We start from the raw sequence: 16,296 nt of genomic DNA on the forward strand, positions 1-16,296 counted from the left end.
GATAGCATGGGTGTAAGGAAGGCCAGGCCCTCTGCTCAAGGGACAAAGATAAATTGCTAGAAGACAATGCTATACTTGTAAGAGCCTAAAACAGATCAAAATCGATAAAGAGGAAAGAATGTGGAAGTGATGATAGGAGAGGATGGTGAGGGAGGCAAACTAAGTGAAACTGAAGAGCTCTGATTGTGTTACACTTCCACTCAGATTTGGGTGAGTTGTTCTCATTCAGAAAAAGACACAGCGGCCTTAACTCCCTGCAGCCAGTGCTCGCTTTGTTTAAACCTCTCTGAAACAAAGAAGTCCATTATAGAGAAGAGGGGCACACATCTATCGCTCCCTTTCTGTCTTTCTCATAGTTTTCTCACAATGAGGCTCTCAATCAGTCACCTCAAAAGACTACTACTATAGGCCGCTGTCCCGGTTTATGTCGTCAGTAAGGTTGTGTAGCGACTGTTCATGACCTCATTTATGCATTCTGAACTATTGTGGGCTTTTCCCATGGCACATGAGAGCTGAGCTCCAGTTTAAGCTCTCAGAGGGTCTGAAACTAAATTGCATCTTTTTCTCTGTAGAGCAGTGTTCTGTTGAGATCAGCTACACTGTTAGATATTTCTGTAATTTGTAGTTATTTACTGTATATCACCCAGTATAATACTTCAAATTCTCTTTTAAGTAAATAACTGTTATTCCCTTTGCATCATGGGAATTTTCTGTGATGTCAAACACCACATATACAGTGATTTTACTGCATTTTTAAAAATTGCTGTATTTGCCATAACAGCCTCTTTGGCACCATTCCATAATGTTTTTTTATTTTCCTCATATTTTTTTTAACATTTGGATTGACAGGATTGCTGCATGTTGCACTTAACTGTGTTTTTCTTTTCAAAGTGAATTATATTTTAAGCAATTCAAAACCATCATGGTGAACAGTGTGCATCTGAAGTGTCTCAGCTGAAGGAAATAATCCATTATTTATCGGCTTTAATAAATCGGCCTGATTTTCTAATCGGGCTGATAACTATAACAGTAAAAATTAACATGTATCATGGCCAATACTGATACAGTGGCTGATATATCATGCATTCCTAATGTAGGTGACTAAGCATCTAGTCATCAGACATCTTGTCTGATCTTGCCCAGTTATTTGGAAACAGTATGTTGTTGTTTCTGTATTGGACATTGAGTGGTATCTCTTACAAACACACACACACACACTTGAAACCAGACTCTAGTTTTGGTGTTTCTATAAACAGCTATTGGCTTTAGATCAGATGTGCTAATGTTTGTTCCATATGAAGTGCTGCTGAACTGCTGAAAAGGGCAATTCAAGAACTCAATAAACTGCTGTTTCCTAAAAAGGTTGAGATTGTGTGATGGCTTTGGTCCAGTCACCTATTAATGAAATGTCATACACCTATCCAGTGGCGAGTGATCTATTTTAAAGTCTAAATTATTGAAATTATAATTATTCTTCATAGACTCTTTAGATGTAAATAAACAACATTTTAGTACATACACAATATCTGCCCAAACCAGGTACTGGGATTGGACTTAAAGTATTGGTCAATATTTGCTTTAGAGTTAGTATGACAAGTAACAAATGAATTAACATTTTTGCTTTTGCTCCGAGTATTAGTTGTGTAGGAAATAATTGACTGAATGCCATCAAATTATTAAAAAAAAAAGTGCAGACACATCCAGGCTGTATTACTACCTTGTATGTAAATTTATTATTATTATTATTATTATTATTATTATTATTATTATTATTATTATTATTATTATTAGGGTGCGATTTGTGAAAAAAAAAAAAAAAAAACGTGATGTTTTGAAATTATTATTATTATTATTATTATTATTATTATTATTATTATTTTTTTTTTTTTTTTTTTATTTGTTAAAAACCACAGTAGAGCTATATACTATTTTTGGCAGCTGTTACAGAAATTTTGTTACAAAAACACTACATTTTTACAAAAACAAAAACCACTACAATGACACTAATAATTCTTCATTTCTGATAGAAATGCAAAACCAATCAGTAGTTATTAATAGAATAACGAGACACAAACCTTTACATTCAATCGCATTTGGTCCTATTTATTTTTGATCACAGTGCAAACACATACAAACTTTTAAGTCCAAAAGTGTGCACATTTGGAGAAATGCACAGTTACCTCATATTTCATTAGATAGAATAGGCCGGGCCGTACACAGGATTTCATAATTACCGAGGCCAGAAAATGTTGTTTGGTAGGGGGGTACGGGGGCATGCTCTCCCGAGAAAATTTAGATTTCCCTGGTGTACATATGTGCATTTTTAAGACGTTTTAAGGCCAACAAATTGGATAACAATTTAAAACCATGTCAACAAATAAATGCATGCACAGTTTTGAGGCAACTTTAATTGCATGTTTGGTAATTTCATGACTTAACTTACAACAGAACAATGACGGCCATTGCTCATAGTATGCAATTCTTGAGTGCGCGCCACGAGCACAGTACGGCTGATTGGACGGTCATTTTAATTTTTCGGAGTTTTACCGACACAGCCTGACAACATATCATCTGACCACAATTCACTGTTGTTCAAGTGAAGCTCCCTCATAGTCACCTGTAGCCTTTTTCTGGCGCTGAGGTGAAGTCGGAATGCGCGGCTGAAAAGTGTAGGTAAAGAGACAGTTAAATGCAGCGTTTTACTTGGCGATGTTTTAAAAAAAAGTCACCTGGGAGGGATTTTTTTTTTTAATGTTAAATTGAATGATGAAATGTTAATGTGAATGTTAAAATGTTCACTGGTGTTCAACTGTTTTCCAGTAAATGCACAGCTATGAAGTTGTTCCAGGTCCCTCGAACGCATAACATTTCTAGATCTCATCACTTCAAATGATTTCAATTTCAAAAGTCCTTATAGCCTACAGCATTAAATGAGCCAAAACCCACAAAGTCATTAACCAAGCAAACAAATATGACAATTTCCTTGTTTTTCAGACTAAATTACCTTTTATAAGAAAAGCACACTTCTGCATACGCTCATACAGTATACTGTACAGACACATTCTCGCACACAGATGGAAACATTACACGCTAGGCATATGTCATGATTTTTGAATATTCAATTTGATTTAATTATAGAATATCGAATAGGTAGTGCAATTATCATCTTAAAAATATTCCCATTGTTTTCGGTGCTGTGTAACCTATATTTTGGTGTGTGTAACCTATACATGCGTGCATGCGGGGGAGGGGTGCTATTTTCAAATAATTATCGAATAATTCCCAGCGATTATTGAATATTATTTTTGCTTGAAATGCCCATCCCTAATACACGCACACCGAAACTTATCATCGCTGCTCCTGAGTTAGCTAGTGGTCAACCAATATATTGCCAATACTGATATATATCAGCCAATATTTTGCATTTGTATATCATTTAAACAAGTCTATGTTTTGAAATAAACACTTTAATTTCATGAACCTTGCAGACTTTGTCGATTCAGCTGTGAAATCTTCAGAAGTGTACATCTGTAGACTGCAAGAACGCATGTTACCTGGTGCGTAACGGTATTCGTAACATTCATTCTGTTGACCACTAGCAGGGTTGCCAGGTTTGTGCAACAAAAGCAGACCAATGGCCAGGCAAAAGTAGCCCAAAAATAGCCCAATGTGATGTTTCTCCATTATGTAGCCGAATTCTGAATTTGTATGTCTGGGGGGTGTTTTGGGGGTAGTGGAGTTTACATCTTTATTTTATGTGCTTTTTAGTATTTGTATGTGATTTTAGTATGTTTTATGTGGTTAATTTTATTTAGATTTAATTTAGATTATTTTATAGTTTAAATATTTTAAGTGATCCTCTGGACACCTTGGGAGTTTGCTAAGGAATCACTGAATCTAGGCAGGTTATTAACCTAGAAGCTGAAGGGAACTGTTTGTTGTTCGTTCACAGATAAAAGGTTGATAATTAGTATCAAGATTCAGTTTAAAAGGAAGTGAAATGAGAAGTTATAGAGACAAATTTGTGCTGTTGAACTTGAATCTAAAAATATGAATAATACTGTGTTCATTTAATTTATCTCATGAATCATCTCATAGATCTGAGGGTCTTGCATTCATCCCGATAATGCGCTCTACATGGCCTGCTGCTATTGTTTGTTTTCATGCTAAGGGGCTTAGCATGTGGATTAGCCTGATGACTCTTGTGTGATGATGGGTATTGACTATTGAGCTCAGTATTAACATGAGGTTAAAGAGAGAATCCCTGCAATCATCTTTCATTTACAAATTACATGACATCTATTCTTCACTCTTTCTTTCTCTAAATCGTAAATAAGTATGAGTGTTACACAGTTGACTAGGGTAAGCAGCAGGACAGTGTAAGAACAGTTTTATGTCTTTAGGGAATAGTGAGCATCATATATAACAACCAATATTAATAAAAGGGTTCAAAAGTTGTGTGGCAGCACTACAGTAGTCACACAACAGCTGTAGAAATCCACTAATTCCATCCGTCCTGCTATTCCCCAGAGTTTCATCCACACGTCACCGCAATCTGTGTGTCTGCTGTCAAAAAATGATGTACTGCCTTATGTCCCACATATGAGTAGCATGTCAGTGTCTAACTGCTGCAGTCCTGAATCAATTTAGAGTTTTTAAAAACCCTTATATGCAATGAAAATTGCCAAGGACCTTGACCTGTGTGACAGTTTGACAACTAAAAAGTCAATTGTATTTACAAACTAGAAACACTAGTTTATCTACACAAGATATGCACTAGAGATGGACCATGATGGTCGACTAGTCATTCAGCAAATATCTTATCTCCTTTTTTTTTTTTTTTTTTTTTTTTTTTTTTTTTTTTAACCTTTTTGTAGTTTTGATATTTTTAGCATGCGGACAATGCACTTTTACCACAATTGCTGTGGCAAACTCCTCTTTAAAAAGTTGCATCCACAAATTAAGCCATTTAAGCCGTTCAGCCATATACATTCAGACAAGACAGGATATGCCAATCATTCAAATGTTTGGGGTCAGTAAGATAGGATGGATGGATAGATAGATTAGATAGATAGATTAGATAGATAGATAGATAGATAGATAGATAGATAGATAGATAGATAGATAGATAGATAGATAGATAGATAGATAGATAGATAGATAGATAGATAGATAGATAGATAGATAGATAGATAGATAGATAGATAGATAGATAGATTTTTTTTTTTATATATATATATATATATATAAGAAAGTAGGGCAATTCCAGCGTTATGGACGTGACATTTGGAGTCAAAACTTGAAATATAAATGCTCAAAGAATGCATTTAATAGCAACATATTGAACCGTCTATTTATATATTCATAATCCCTTACCAAAGGAGTCCAGACATTAGAAAAATGTCAGTCTACTCAACTGTTTTATTTTTTAGATGAGGGAAATATACAGCGTTACGGACGTGACAAAAAAAGTCACTAAGTTTTGGGTGACAACATATTTTTTAAGAATTCTGTGAATTACATTGCGCAAACCAAAAGTAATACTGCCCACCGAATAAAGAAGGGTTGGCTCTCCACAGAGCATAAAATAATAATTTTATTTCATTTTTCGTGTTCGCATTAATGAGGAAAAAACAACGTTACGGATGTGACAGTTTTCCGTTACGGATGTGACCGGTCTGAAAGCGGCACAGAAGACTGCTTTAAAACTGCTTTAAAACTTTCACAGAGACCTCAAGCAAGCATGTACACCACCAAATATTGAAATCTGGGATACCAGTATGGTAAGACTCCACAATTGATCAACTTTTTACTAAACTTTATACAAATGTAACGTTATACTCTGTATTGCAAAAGGTTATAGATTAGACCTATTTCTCATGTTGACAAGCATGTGCGTTGTTCAAGAATCAATTTAGAGACCATGATTTTCCTTCTTACAGAACTGCATGCTAAAATACATTGACAAATATTAATGTTTATCATAAAGCAGTTTAAAATCGCATGTTTTCCCCACAGTCAGGTGAACCGATTGACACTATTGCCAATCGCAATCATGTCAGTTTTATGTTTTGTGTATGAATGACCACACGGTTTTTTTCGTCTAGTTTTCAGAGTTTAAAGCGGAGTCTTGAGTCAAAATGATCAAACTTTATTTCAAGTCAAAATTATTGCAATCGTATTATTTTCATTTTGTTTGATCGCGCGGATTGTGATCATTATAGGCTAGGCTATTCATTTTTAACCAACAGGTAACGCGACATCCCAATTCCCGAGGGAAGTGTCCTATGAGACACAATGCTCTTCTATAAGTTGTACTGTATCATATAGGCCTACCTTTTGATGTTCATATTTCGTTCTCTGGCAAGAGGAAGAGAAGATCGGTTCATGTGCGCCTGATCCGCCGCTTACAGGCGCTGCAGAAGCTAATCTGTCACACGCCGTAGGCTATTAAAGAGCGACATCTATTGTTTAATTTTTGAAAAAAAAAAAATAATAAAATCGACTGAATTTGAAAGTTAAACCTTTTTCATATTAAAACTAACAAAGCACAAAGAGTATTGCGATTATTGGGTATGTTCTGATATGGTAAGCCTGAAACAGATGATAGCAATATAAAGAAGCAAACTCATAGGATTTAATATGAAGCGTCCGTAACGGTCACGTCCGTAACGCTTATTATGGTTGTTCACAGCAACGTAGTGAAATGAATTGTTGATCCTAATAAGCATAAACATAATTTAGCTTTGCATATAAAGTTTCAAGTTATTTGCATTTATAATTGTTATATGACATAAACTTAATCATTAAAACGTTACGGACGTGACAGAGCACTGAAGCGTCCTGACCTCTTTATTCTAGCCCTTATAAATTCATCAGGCAGTGCTGTTATGACTAAATGAGTGTATTTATTTCTCAGGCATGTATCCATCTTTCTACACAATGCTTACTGCTAAAATTAAAGTTTAAAAAATGGGGTCTTTGATCCCTTTTTTGAAAGCATGAAATATGGTTGGTTGAAAATTTAATTTAAGCATTGTTACTTACCACATATATTGTGGATAAACAAGGCAATTTTCTTAAAATTTCTGTTAGAGCACATTAATACAGTATATTACAGACCTAAATGGACAATTTAAAAAGGGTTTTGTTCTTTTGGTTAAAACTTTTTTTTTTCATAGTAAAGATGACCTTTGCGTGGAATTGCCCAGTAATACTTTATTCAGCACTGATGCATAAATTGATCAAAAGTGACAGTAAAGACTTACATTGTTATAAAAATCTATTTCAAATAAATGCTGGTTAAACTTTATTTGGTTACACTTTATTTTAATGGTGTCCATGTTACAGTGTAATTATACATTTGAAGTACTGAGTAATATTAATTAACAACATGTACTTACTATAGGGCAGGGTTAGGCTTAGGGTTTGGTTTAGGGTTAGTTGCATGTAATTATGCATAATTTACTGTTATTACTAACTTTCACTGTATTGTAGCGTCTTTAAAAATCAGCAACAAAAAAACAAACTTCTTTAATCGGCAATATACTGTTGTAACTTGACTTAAGGTGGCATTCAGGTGCTTGTGGTGATAATCTGATGAAGAAGCGTGTACCGTTTTAAAAATCAGCAAAGTTGCTGATTCCCTCAAGTCATATGCACTCAATCATGTGGGTCACTGCTTCAATTTCATTGTTATTCTAAGTCTTTCCAACAACGATGGGCGCTTCACATGTGGTGTACCTTCTCCTTGTGTGTCTGTGCCGATCCACAGATGAATGAATACAGAGAGCACTGATGTGTGGTGGGGTGGCAGAGTGCCTCTGGAAGCTGTCCTCCAAAAAGAGCCCTAAATAAATCATTCATCTCCTAATGACTCCACACAGCCTCTGAGGGCCCATAGAGACGGTCACACACAATACTCACCCGAACTCTCACCGAAGGAATGGGGTTTTGTTCTCACACAAACGCTCCCAATCATCACGTTAATGACTCTTACAATGCTCCAAACCTCAAATGCGCCTTTGATGGTACACACACACACCCCTCTCATGTGCACAAAAAGGCTCAGTATGAACTTTGAGCTAGCTGAAACTATTGGACCGTTTCTTCATGTGGACTTTGCATAACCTTCAATGTTTGTTTATAGAATAACTTTAAAGTGTTGTGGTTTGGATACAAGACATTCATTAATACATGCTCTCTAGAATGAGGTTATGACCTTTTGTATGGCATTTAAAATATTTGTTTTAAATTAATGAACCCATGCTAACTTCTCTTCAACTATCCTCTACACTTTTGAGTAGATGATTAGTAAATGTATAATGCTATATCTCCACCTGGTGGTTACAACATGCAAACATATGCAAACTACAGGGCTCAAGCATTAAGCATTATTTTGCAGCTTTGGTTCTAATAATAATAATAATAAATAATAATAAATAATAAATGTTTGCAGCTTTTTACTTGCCATGCCAGTATTTTTACTGGCACCACAACAAAAAAATGTATCTCTAGAAAGAATTAAAAAATAAAGTAAAAATAAATGTTTTCTTTGCATAAAAATGTGTTGCAGTATATTATAGCATTCTATGGTAAAATTATTCTCTTTCTCTAATTTTTCATGTCTCTTTGCCTCTCTTTTTAGTTCTATCAGATTGTGTTACGACTGAGAGGACTCCAGGAGGAACTCGCTCTTCTTGTTGCTCAGGTATGTGGGTGTCTATGCGTGGGAAAATGTGTGTGTTGTCAGTAGGAAGGTGTTTGGTGGTGAGCTGATATGTGCAACATGTACAAGCTGCATTAATGAGTGAAAGCATATTTACACAAATTAAAACTGATGTGTTACAGTTTTGATGTTAAAGCACTTTTACCTAAACTACTTAGCCTATTGTTAAAAGAAAGCTACTGTAATGAAATATCAAAATAGATGTATATCATTATAAACAACTACTTTTAAATAGCCATCAATGGAGAAAACTGGTAAAATGTGTAGTTACAATCTACCGGCAGGGGCTAATGGGGCTATGCTAGCCAGACAAAAAAAAAAAAAACGTTTCACACTGTTAAAATCCGCAAAAAAAAATAGTTATAAAGTACATCCACATTTTGATTTGGGTCAATAGAGAAACATATTTTTTGCCTTCATAACTGTGTGAGATCTTCCAGTAGAGGATAACTGCCAAAGCTCACCAGCCAATCACTGACTCCTTGGGGGCGACATAGCAACAGATAAGCTCATAGCCAACCAAGTGACTTCATTTTATTATAGTTTTAGCAGACACACACTCATAGAGTCAGTCTGCCGTATGATTTGTTACTGGCACGTGGCAATTTGTGTTCCAATGTTTCATTGTATGAAGTCAGAGGAGCGTTTTGTAATTTTCCATATAAACCAGAATTTGCACTTCATGGATAAACTCCTACCAGGCCGTCTTGACCTTGGTGTATGTGAGCATTGACGAATGGTGAGAAAGGTTTACTTAGAATGTGGGAATGTGACTACCAGACAAGATTTAGGATGCATCCTTTTATAGGTGTACATGTATCAAAGCCCCCTAAATATACATTCCACAAAATATAGCGGAAGAGCAATTAGTCATATATATAGTGCATTCAGATGACAATTCAGCAGTTAAAAATGCAACCAATGAGTCAGCATAGCTGAATTTAGCCCTTACCTGCTCTTATTACAGTACAGATGGTGCACAAGTCTCGGGTAGTCCTTTGTCATAATTCACTTTCTAATACACCAGCTTTAGAGCTTTAGAGGCTCATTCAGTCCCACGTTTGTGCTGTAATACTCATGATATACTGATCTACAAGACTCTTAATGCACCTGCAGAAGATTCAACAATCTCCTGGTGCCCTTGATTCACAGATTCACCTATTCTCAATGAAGCAGTGATGCTAAATTCTATTAGAGACCATATCTATTTCTTCTAATAATCAATGCAATTTTTTAAATGCATAATGTCCTGGTGTTTCTCTTGTGGTCTGTGCAGAGAATGGATCAAAACTTTACAGCTGCATGCCAGTAATATAAGTAGCTCAAAGGCAAAAGGCTATTTTTCTTTTGCCATATGTGTAAAACACATGGATATTCTGGGTTCAGTACAAGTTAAACTCAATTGACAACATTTTTGAGGATGTGTAGCATTTATGTAACTATTGGCTCTACTTCTATAAGACCTCTATACTTCTATTTCTACAAGCACAACGGTACATTTGAGCACGATTAAGGTGTCTTAAGAATCATTTTATAACACAAAAATAACAGAAACTGTGTGGGCGGACATAAAAATAGTGCACACATTTGTTTCATTAGTTTGTAAGTGAATATCCACTTCATCTGTTTGTTCTCTGTGTTCTTAAGTATCTTGATACTGTCTGTTTTATTGCCTAAGAAACTGCTTTAGATGATTAATTGAGAAAACGATCTGAATGAATAGTGGTCTGACTCAAAAGAATGATTATTTACGAATGATTGCCATCGCCATTTCAGCCAACAGAAATAGCAGAGCTCATGGTACGCCCAGTTGTACTGTTGCCAGCTCCACTGACCCAGAATGGGTGGCCAATCTATTAAAATACTTGCTGTTTCAATAAAACAGCCAAAAGACATAAACAATAAGCATAATTAACATGTTTTTAGTGTGAAGGGAAAAAAAAAACTTACTAACCTTTTAGTTGTAAAGATGTAACCATTTTTATATCTGTGTTAAAATACAGTTTTTCAGTTGCGTTGCTTTACTGCCATTTACAAATCCTCTCCTGTGGCCTCATGGGATCGTGAAGTGTCCATAATGTGCACACTTCAGAATCTCGCCGGAAGTAGGTCATCCGGGTACTTTTTGTATACTACTCGTGTGACATACTGTTTTTGCCTTACTGTATAGTAGGAAATTATGTAATTTCAGATGCAGACTAAGATATATAGTTCCTGTTGTGCTGCTTCCCCTCATGCTTACCTTTCCCTTGACTTGTGTATAAGTGCAAAAGTGTGTTTGTGGTTTGCTCATACTTCCAGAAGCAGACCAGCACTAATATTAGTCCAAGTGTTTTATTGACTGGAAGACTAAATTTCTCACTGTATGAAGTTTACAGACACATAAACACGCTTGTGCTCATTGGAATAGTGCTTGGTGCATGTGCTCTTAAAACAGCATGCGCACACCAATGACACGCCATGCGTTTTATAATAACACGACTGCCATGAGTCAGTCACAGGCAGGAGTTACAGGGCTAAAGGGAAAGAGAGCGAGATTGACAGAAGGTTCAACAAAGAGAGGAAATAAGCAGAGGTGGGTAATGTAACAAAGAAATAGAGGGGGAAATATGTTAATTTGAGTAGAATCAAGTTATTATGTTTCATGTGTTATTGTCTCTTTGAACTCTCTCTGATCTTGTGGGGATTGTGTTATGTGTAACATGTAATCTCTACAGTGTTCCTGCTGTCTGGTGTTTTTTTTTTTGTTTTTTTTAAGTGTGTTAAACCGTTTTACTTCTGAAACGCAAGTCTCGTTGCTCCTCTTCTGTCTGTCTTTTTGGTTCAAATTGCAGTCAACCTAATGGCTGCACTTTTGTAAATAGTAATTGGTTGTAATGTCACCATTAGATGGCGGCAGTGTGCTTTACGATCATCACATAACAGCGTATGATTGAATCTCCAGCATACCTTTCATTGCAATTAGGTGTTTTTTTTTTTTTTTTTCTCCATAAGGATTCTTGTTCCACAAACCTGATACTGTGTGATCTATATAGAGGCAGAGCAAGTATGGTTGCCCCCACCTTCCTCTTTCCATCTCTCAGTTTTTCATTTGTTCTTTCAGGCCACTGGTTACAGGTCTTTGGGGTGACATAAAGGTTTCAGGTGCTTTTGGTGCCGCGGCACGGATCCGGGCAGGCACAGGCCCCTGGACGGAAAAAGCAGAAATTGGAATTGATTTCAGGAACATTTGGGGGCTAATGTATCTCTGTCTCTTTCATTCTGTCCCTTTGTTTCTTCTTCTGTTCCTTTGCATCACATCTTCCACCTTTGAACTCATTAGATATTGCAAAGTGGGTCCATTTTGTAGGGCTTATCTTGTTAACCTATTAATTGTATATGCATTCTCAAATAAGATTTTCAGTACTTTATATTTATTTTGCTTTTGTCTTTTTATAGATTTGCCAATGACATAACCAAGGGTTTGCAGACTCTTCCTGGGGTCGAGTCGCCCAACCCCAACGCTGCTGGATTGTTGTGGTAACGTTGTGAGGTTGAAAGGAAGCTGATTTGCCGGTCATCATGCCAGCCCTCTCCACCAGAACTGGCAGTGAGATAGGTACCTCATCTTACTCCCTACACCTTATTGTATATGGCAGTTAGGTCCAGCAAGCTTGCCCAAATGTCATCTTCACTGATTACTAAATAAAATCGTCACCGATTGTATGAGATCTGTGTGTGTATGAGTCAGGCATCTAACTTGTACATTCATCTCTTTATGAAAAGTTAGGGGTTGGTAGGTATGTGACGGTATCAAATTTTCATGTTGCGATTAATTGATGAAGCTTTTATCATGGTATACGGTATTATCACGATATTCAAATAATTTGCAAAACCATTTTTGTCATAGTTTAACAGGTTCAAGAAATCTTTTTATAATAAAACAAAAACAACTCTAACTGAAATTTTCAAACCGATTAAAATGCAAAAGAATTAGGCTATAAAGAACAACAGATAACACTTTACTCTATTTAATGCATTACCTAAGATTGAGCAATAGCTACATTTGTTACAGAAAGTGTTCTTTTTTGTTAATGTTAGTTTAGAAACACAACTGATCATTGTGAGTTTTATCTCAAGTCCATTAAATAAGTTATTTTGATTTTAGTAATGTTATGTTAATTAGTAACTAAGAAATTAACATTAATTAATAATAATTTATAAGTATTTTTATTGTCAGTTTAGTGATAATGAATTAACATGTTAACTAATGAAGCTGTATGTTTTCAAAGTTTTACTGAACAATAACAAACAATCAGAACATTTCTAATCATTAGGGCATGTTGTAGTCCAGATTAAAATATAAAAATGTTTAGGTTTGAAAATAAATATCCTTTTAAGTCTTTTTTAAGTATTCAGTATTTGGTGCTGTAATGAACAACACTGAGATTACAAAAAAATGTGGCTGTTTTGAAGCATTTTAAAAACTTCACTAGCGCAGTTACTTTGTTTGCACGGTTTCCGTGGTAACCGCTGCACGCTGCTGTTCCATCAGCGCCCTCTGCTGTCAGAGAGTGAACGCGCACTTTCATTCAGCTCGTCTCCTTCACTGGTTCCGCCATGTGCTTCTCGTGCACATTGGGATTGTTTACATCTGAGCGTGTGTCCTTTTGACGCAGAATACAGCGGTGTTATACATTTTATAAGATTGATGGGTAAAGTATTCTTAATTGTCTTATAAAAAATTAATAATTGGTAATAAATGTATTTACTTGCACTTAATTTATTTATTTACGGTATTCTGAAGTGCCAACGATTACAATATCGTGCATATTCATTATCGCGATTTATCGCATTACCGAATATCTGCACAAGTCTAGGGGTTGGTAAGGTTTTTTTTATAAAGAAGTCTCTAATGCTTGCCAAGGTTGCATTAATTTGATCAAAAAATATAGTAAAATATTATTACAATTTTAATGTATTTTAAAGTGTAACTTTTTTCCTGTGATGATTTTTTTAGTCATAACTCCAGTCTTCAGTGTCACATGATCCTTCAGAAAATATATATTAAAGCTGCAGTCCACGATTTTTCCTATTTTTCACCATCTCTGTTTGAAACCTGCAATTGCAGTCATATGCGGAACAGTTATCTGTACGTTTGTTGTGCCTCGGCACAGCTCGTCAGCACAGATGAATCTAATGCTTGCTGTCAGTCACCGCTCTGGTGTGGATACTGTACTTCAGAATCACAGATTCTACGTCTTGAAAGTATGACCAATATAAGAATTTTCACTGGAAAATATCATCTGAACAAGTAACATTTCTGCCACTTTTGTTCTAACCAACTGAGGAAAAAAGCATTAGGCCTACAATAAATTGCATTGCCAATGATGATTAAATCTAATGATCAATTAGCTCGGATCATGCCAAACCGTGCAAATTATTATTACTGTTATATTGTTCTCAAATTGTTAATGTTAACACCATCAGCTTTGCGTGACACGTTACCTGTAGATTTCAAGTTCTGTAGCCACTCCACAGTCCAAAGTCTTTTGCTTTTTGACTATGAGTGAATCTCCAGTTATCACTGATTGTCATTTGGACCTTTCTGGATTACAATCCGCCATCAAAATAAGTTTATTTATTTCAGCTGCTGTGAGAAAAGGCTATAAATGATCTGCTACCGCAGCGTCCTCACGTGATAAAACCGACTAGCCTGGACTCCTTCCTTTCCGTTAACGGACGTGACATAATGACACACAGACGAACTGCTGCATGCTCGAATTTCCCGCGGAAATCCACCATGTCGCTCGTATTAGAAAACATTATTACAAGCTTACCGTTGTGAATCGAGCTAAGATAATGAGATGAACACTGGCTGGTTATGTACTTGCTCAAAAATTGATTTTGGATCATTCTTAATCAAAAAAAGTTACGGACTGCAGCTTTAATATACCAGTTTGGTGCACAAGAAACATTTCTTATTATTATCAATGTTGAACATGGTTGTGCTGCTTAATATTTTTGTGAACATTGTGATACCTTTTTTTATGTATTCTTTAGGGGTGCAATAATATTTTGTCACAATATATCGCAATACAAAAATGCAACAATATGTTTCGTGGATAGTGAAAATATGTATTGTGTATCATTCACACAAAATAAAAATATCTAGGTTTTAGGGTCAGTACTACATTTAAAGGTGCCCTAGAACCAGTTTTTACAAGATGTAATATAAGTCTCAGGTGTCCCCTGAATGTGTTTGTGAAGTTTCAGCTCAAAATACCCCATAGATATTTTTTGATGAATTTTTTTTTAACTGCCTATTTTGGGGCATCATTAACTATGCACCGATTCAGGCTGCGGCCCCTTTAAATCGTGCGCTCCCTCCCTCCTGGGCTCTCGACTATAATACAGCGCATTTACAAAGTTCACACAGCTAATATAACCCTCAAATGGATCTTTACAAGATGTTCGTCATGCATACTGCATGCATGTGTCGGATCATGTGAGTATAGTATTTATTTTTATGTTTACATTTGATTCTGAATGAGTTTGAGGCTGTGCTTCGTGGCTAAAGCTAACATTACACACTGTTGGAGAGATTTATAAAGAATGAAGTTGTGTTTATGAATTATACAGACTGCAAGTGTTTAAAAATGAAAATAGCGACGGCTCTCGTCTCCGTGAATACAGTAAGAAACGATGGTAACTTTAACCACATTTAACAGTACATTAGCAACATGCTAACGAAACATTTAGAAAGACAATTTACAAATCATGTTATCATGGATCAGTTATCGCTCCATCTGCCATTTTTCGCTATTGTTCTTGCTTGCTTACCTAGTCTGATGATTCAGCTGTGCACAGATCCAGACGTTAATACTGGCTGCCCTTGTGTAATGCTTTGAACATGAGCTGGCATATGCAAATATTGGGGGCGTACATATTAATGATCCCGGCTGTTACGTAACAGTCGGTGTTATGTTGAGATTCGCCTGTTCTTCGGAGGTCACAAGAAGGAGGAAGCAATGGAGTTTGAGACTCACTGTATGTCATTTCCATGTACTGAACTCTTGTTATTCAACTATGCCAAGGTAAATTCAATTTTTGATTCTAGGGCACCTTTAAACTATTAATATAGAATGTTGAATATAATGTATAATAATGCAATGGGGGAATATTTGTGGGTCCTGATTATTCTAAATGTCTTATGATAGCAGTAAAAAGTGGCCTACATTATTTTAAATATATCTAGTCAGTGTGTGCATTTGGGATACCAGCACCAAGTCCAAGCCTATTCATTTCCACCACCAATGTAATAAACTTTGCATTTTAATCAACAGTACATTTTTTTTTTCTTGGAGTATCACAATAATATCATATCATGACATGAGGGTTACACCCTTATTATTCTTTGAATAGAATGTTTTTACTAAATTATGTTTTTTTTAAAATAGCATTTATTTTTGTTACTATTGATCAATGGAATGTATCCTTATACACAAATGTACTCTCAAACACACACTGAGTCTCTCTCTCTTTTTTTCTTTTCCTTGCCCAAATCCCTCACTCTCAGTCTCATTTCC

At 35.7% G+C, this 16,296-nt stretch overlaps 1 protein-coding gene across 4 annotated transcripts in view; it reads left to right on the forward strand.

The window, feature by feature from the left end:
* Nucleotides 1-16,296, forward strand: part of mpp7a (MAGUK p55 scaffold protein 7a) — a 142,714-nt gene that overhangs the window by 30,260 nt on the left and 96,158 nt on the right. For all 4 annotated transcript variants that reach the window (XM_067368618.1, XM_067368617.1, XM_067368616.1 and 1 more), the window contains 2 exons: nt 8,648-8,710; nt 12,167-12,326. In XM_067368618.1, the coding sequence (XP_067224719.1) occupies nt 12,290-12,326 (37 nt within the window). In that variant the 5' untranslated portion in view covers nt 8,648-8,710; nt 12,167-12,289. The remainder of the gene's footprint in view (nt 1-8,647; nt 8,711-12,166; nt 12,327-16,296) is intronic.

Source organism: Chanodichthys erythropterus, chromosome 19 (assembly GCF_024489055.1).
Source record: "Chanodichthys erythropterus isolate Z2021 chromosome 19, ASM2448905v1, whole genome shotgun sequence".
Lineage (NCBI taxonomy): Eukaryota > Metazoa > Chordata > Actinopteri > Cypriniformes > Xenocyprididae > Chanodichthys > Chanodichthys erythropterus.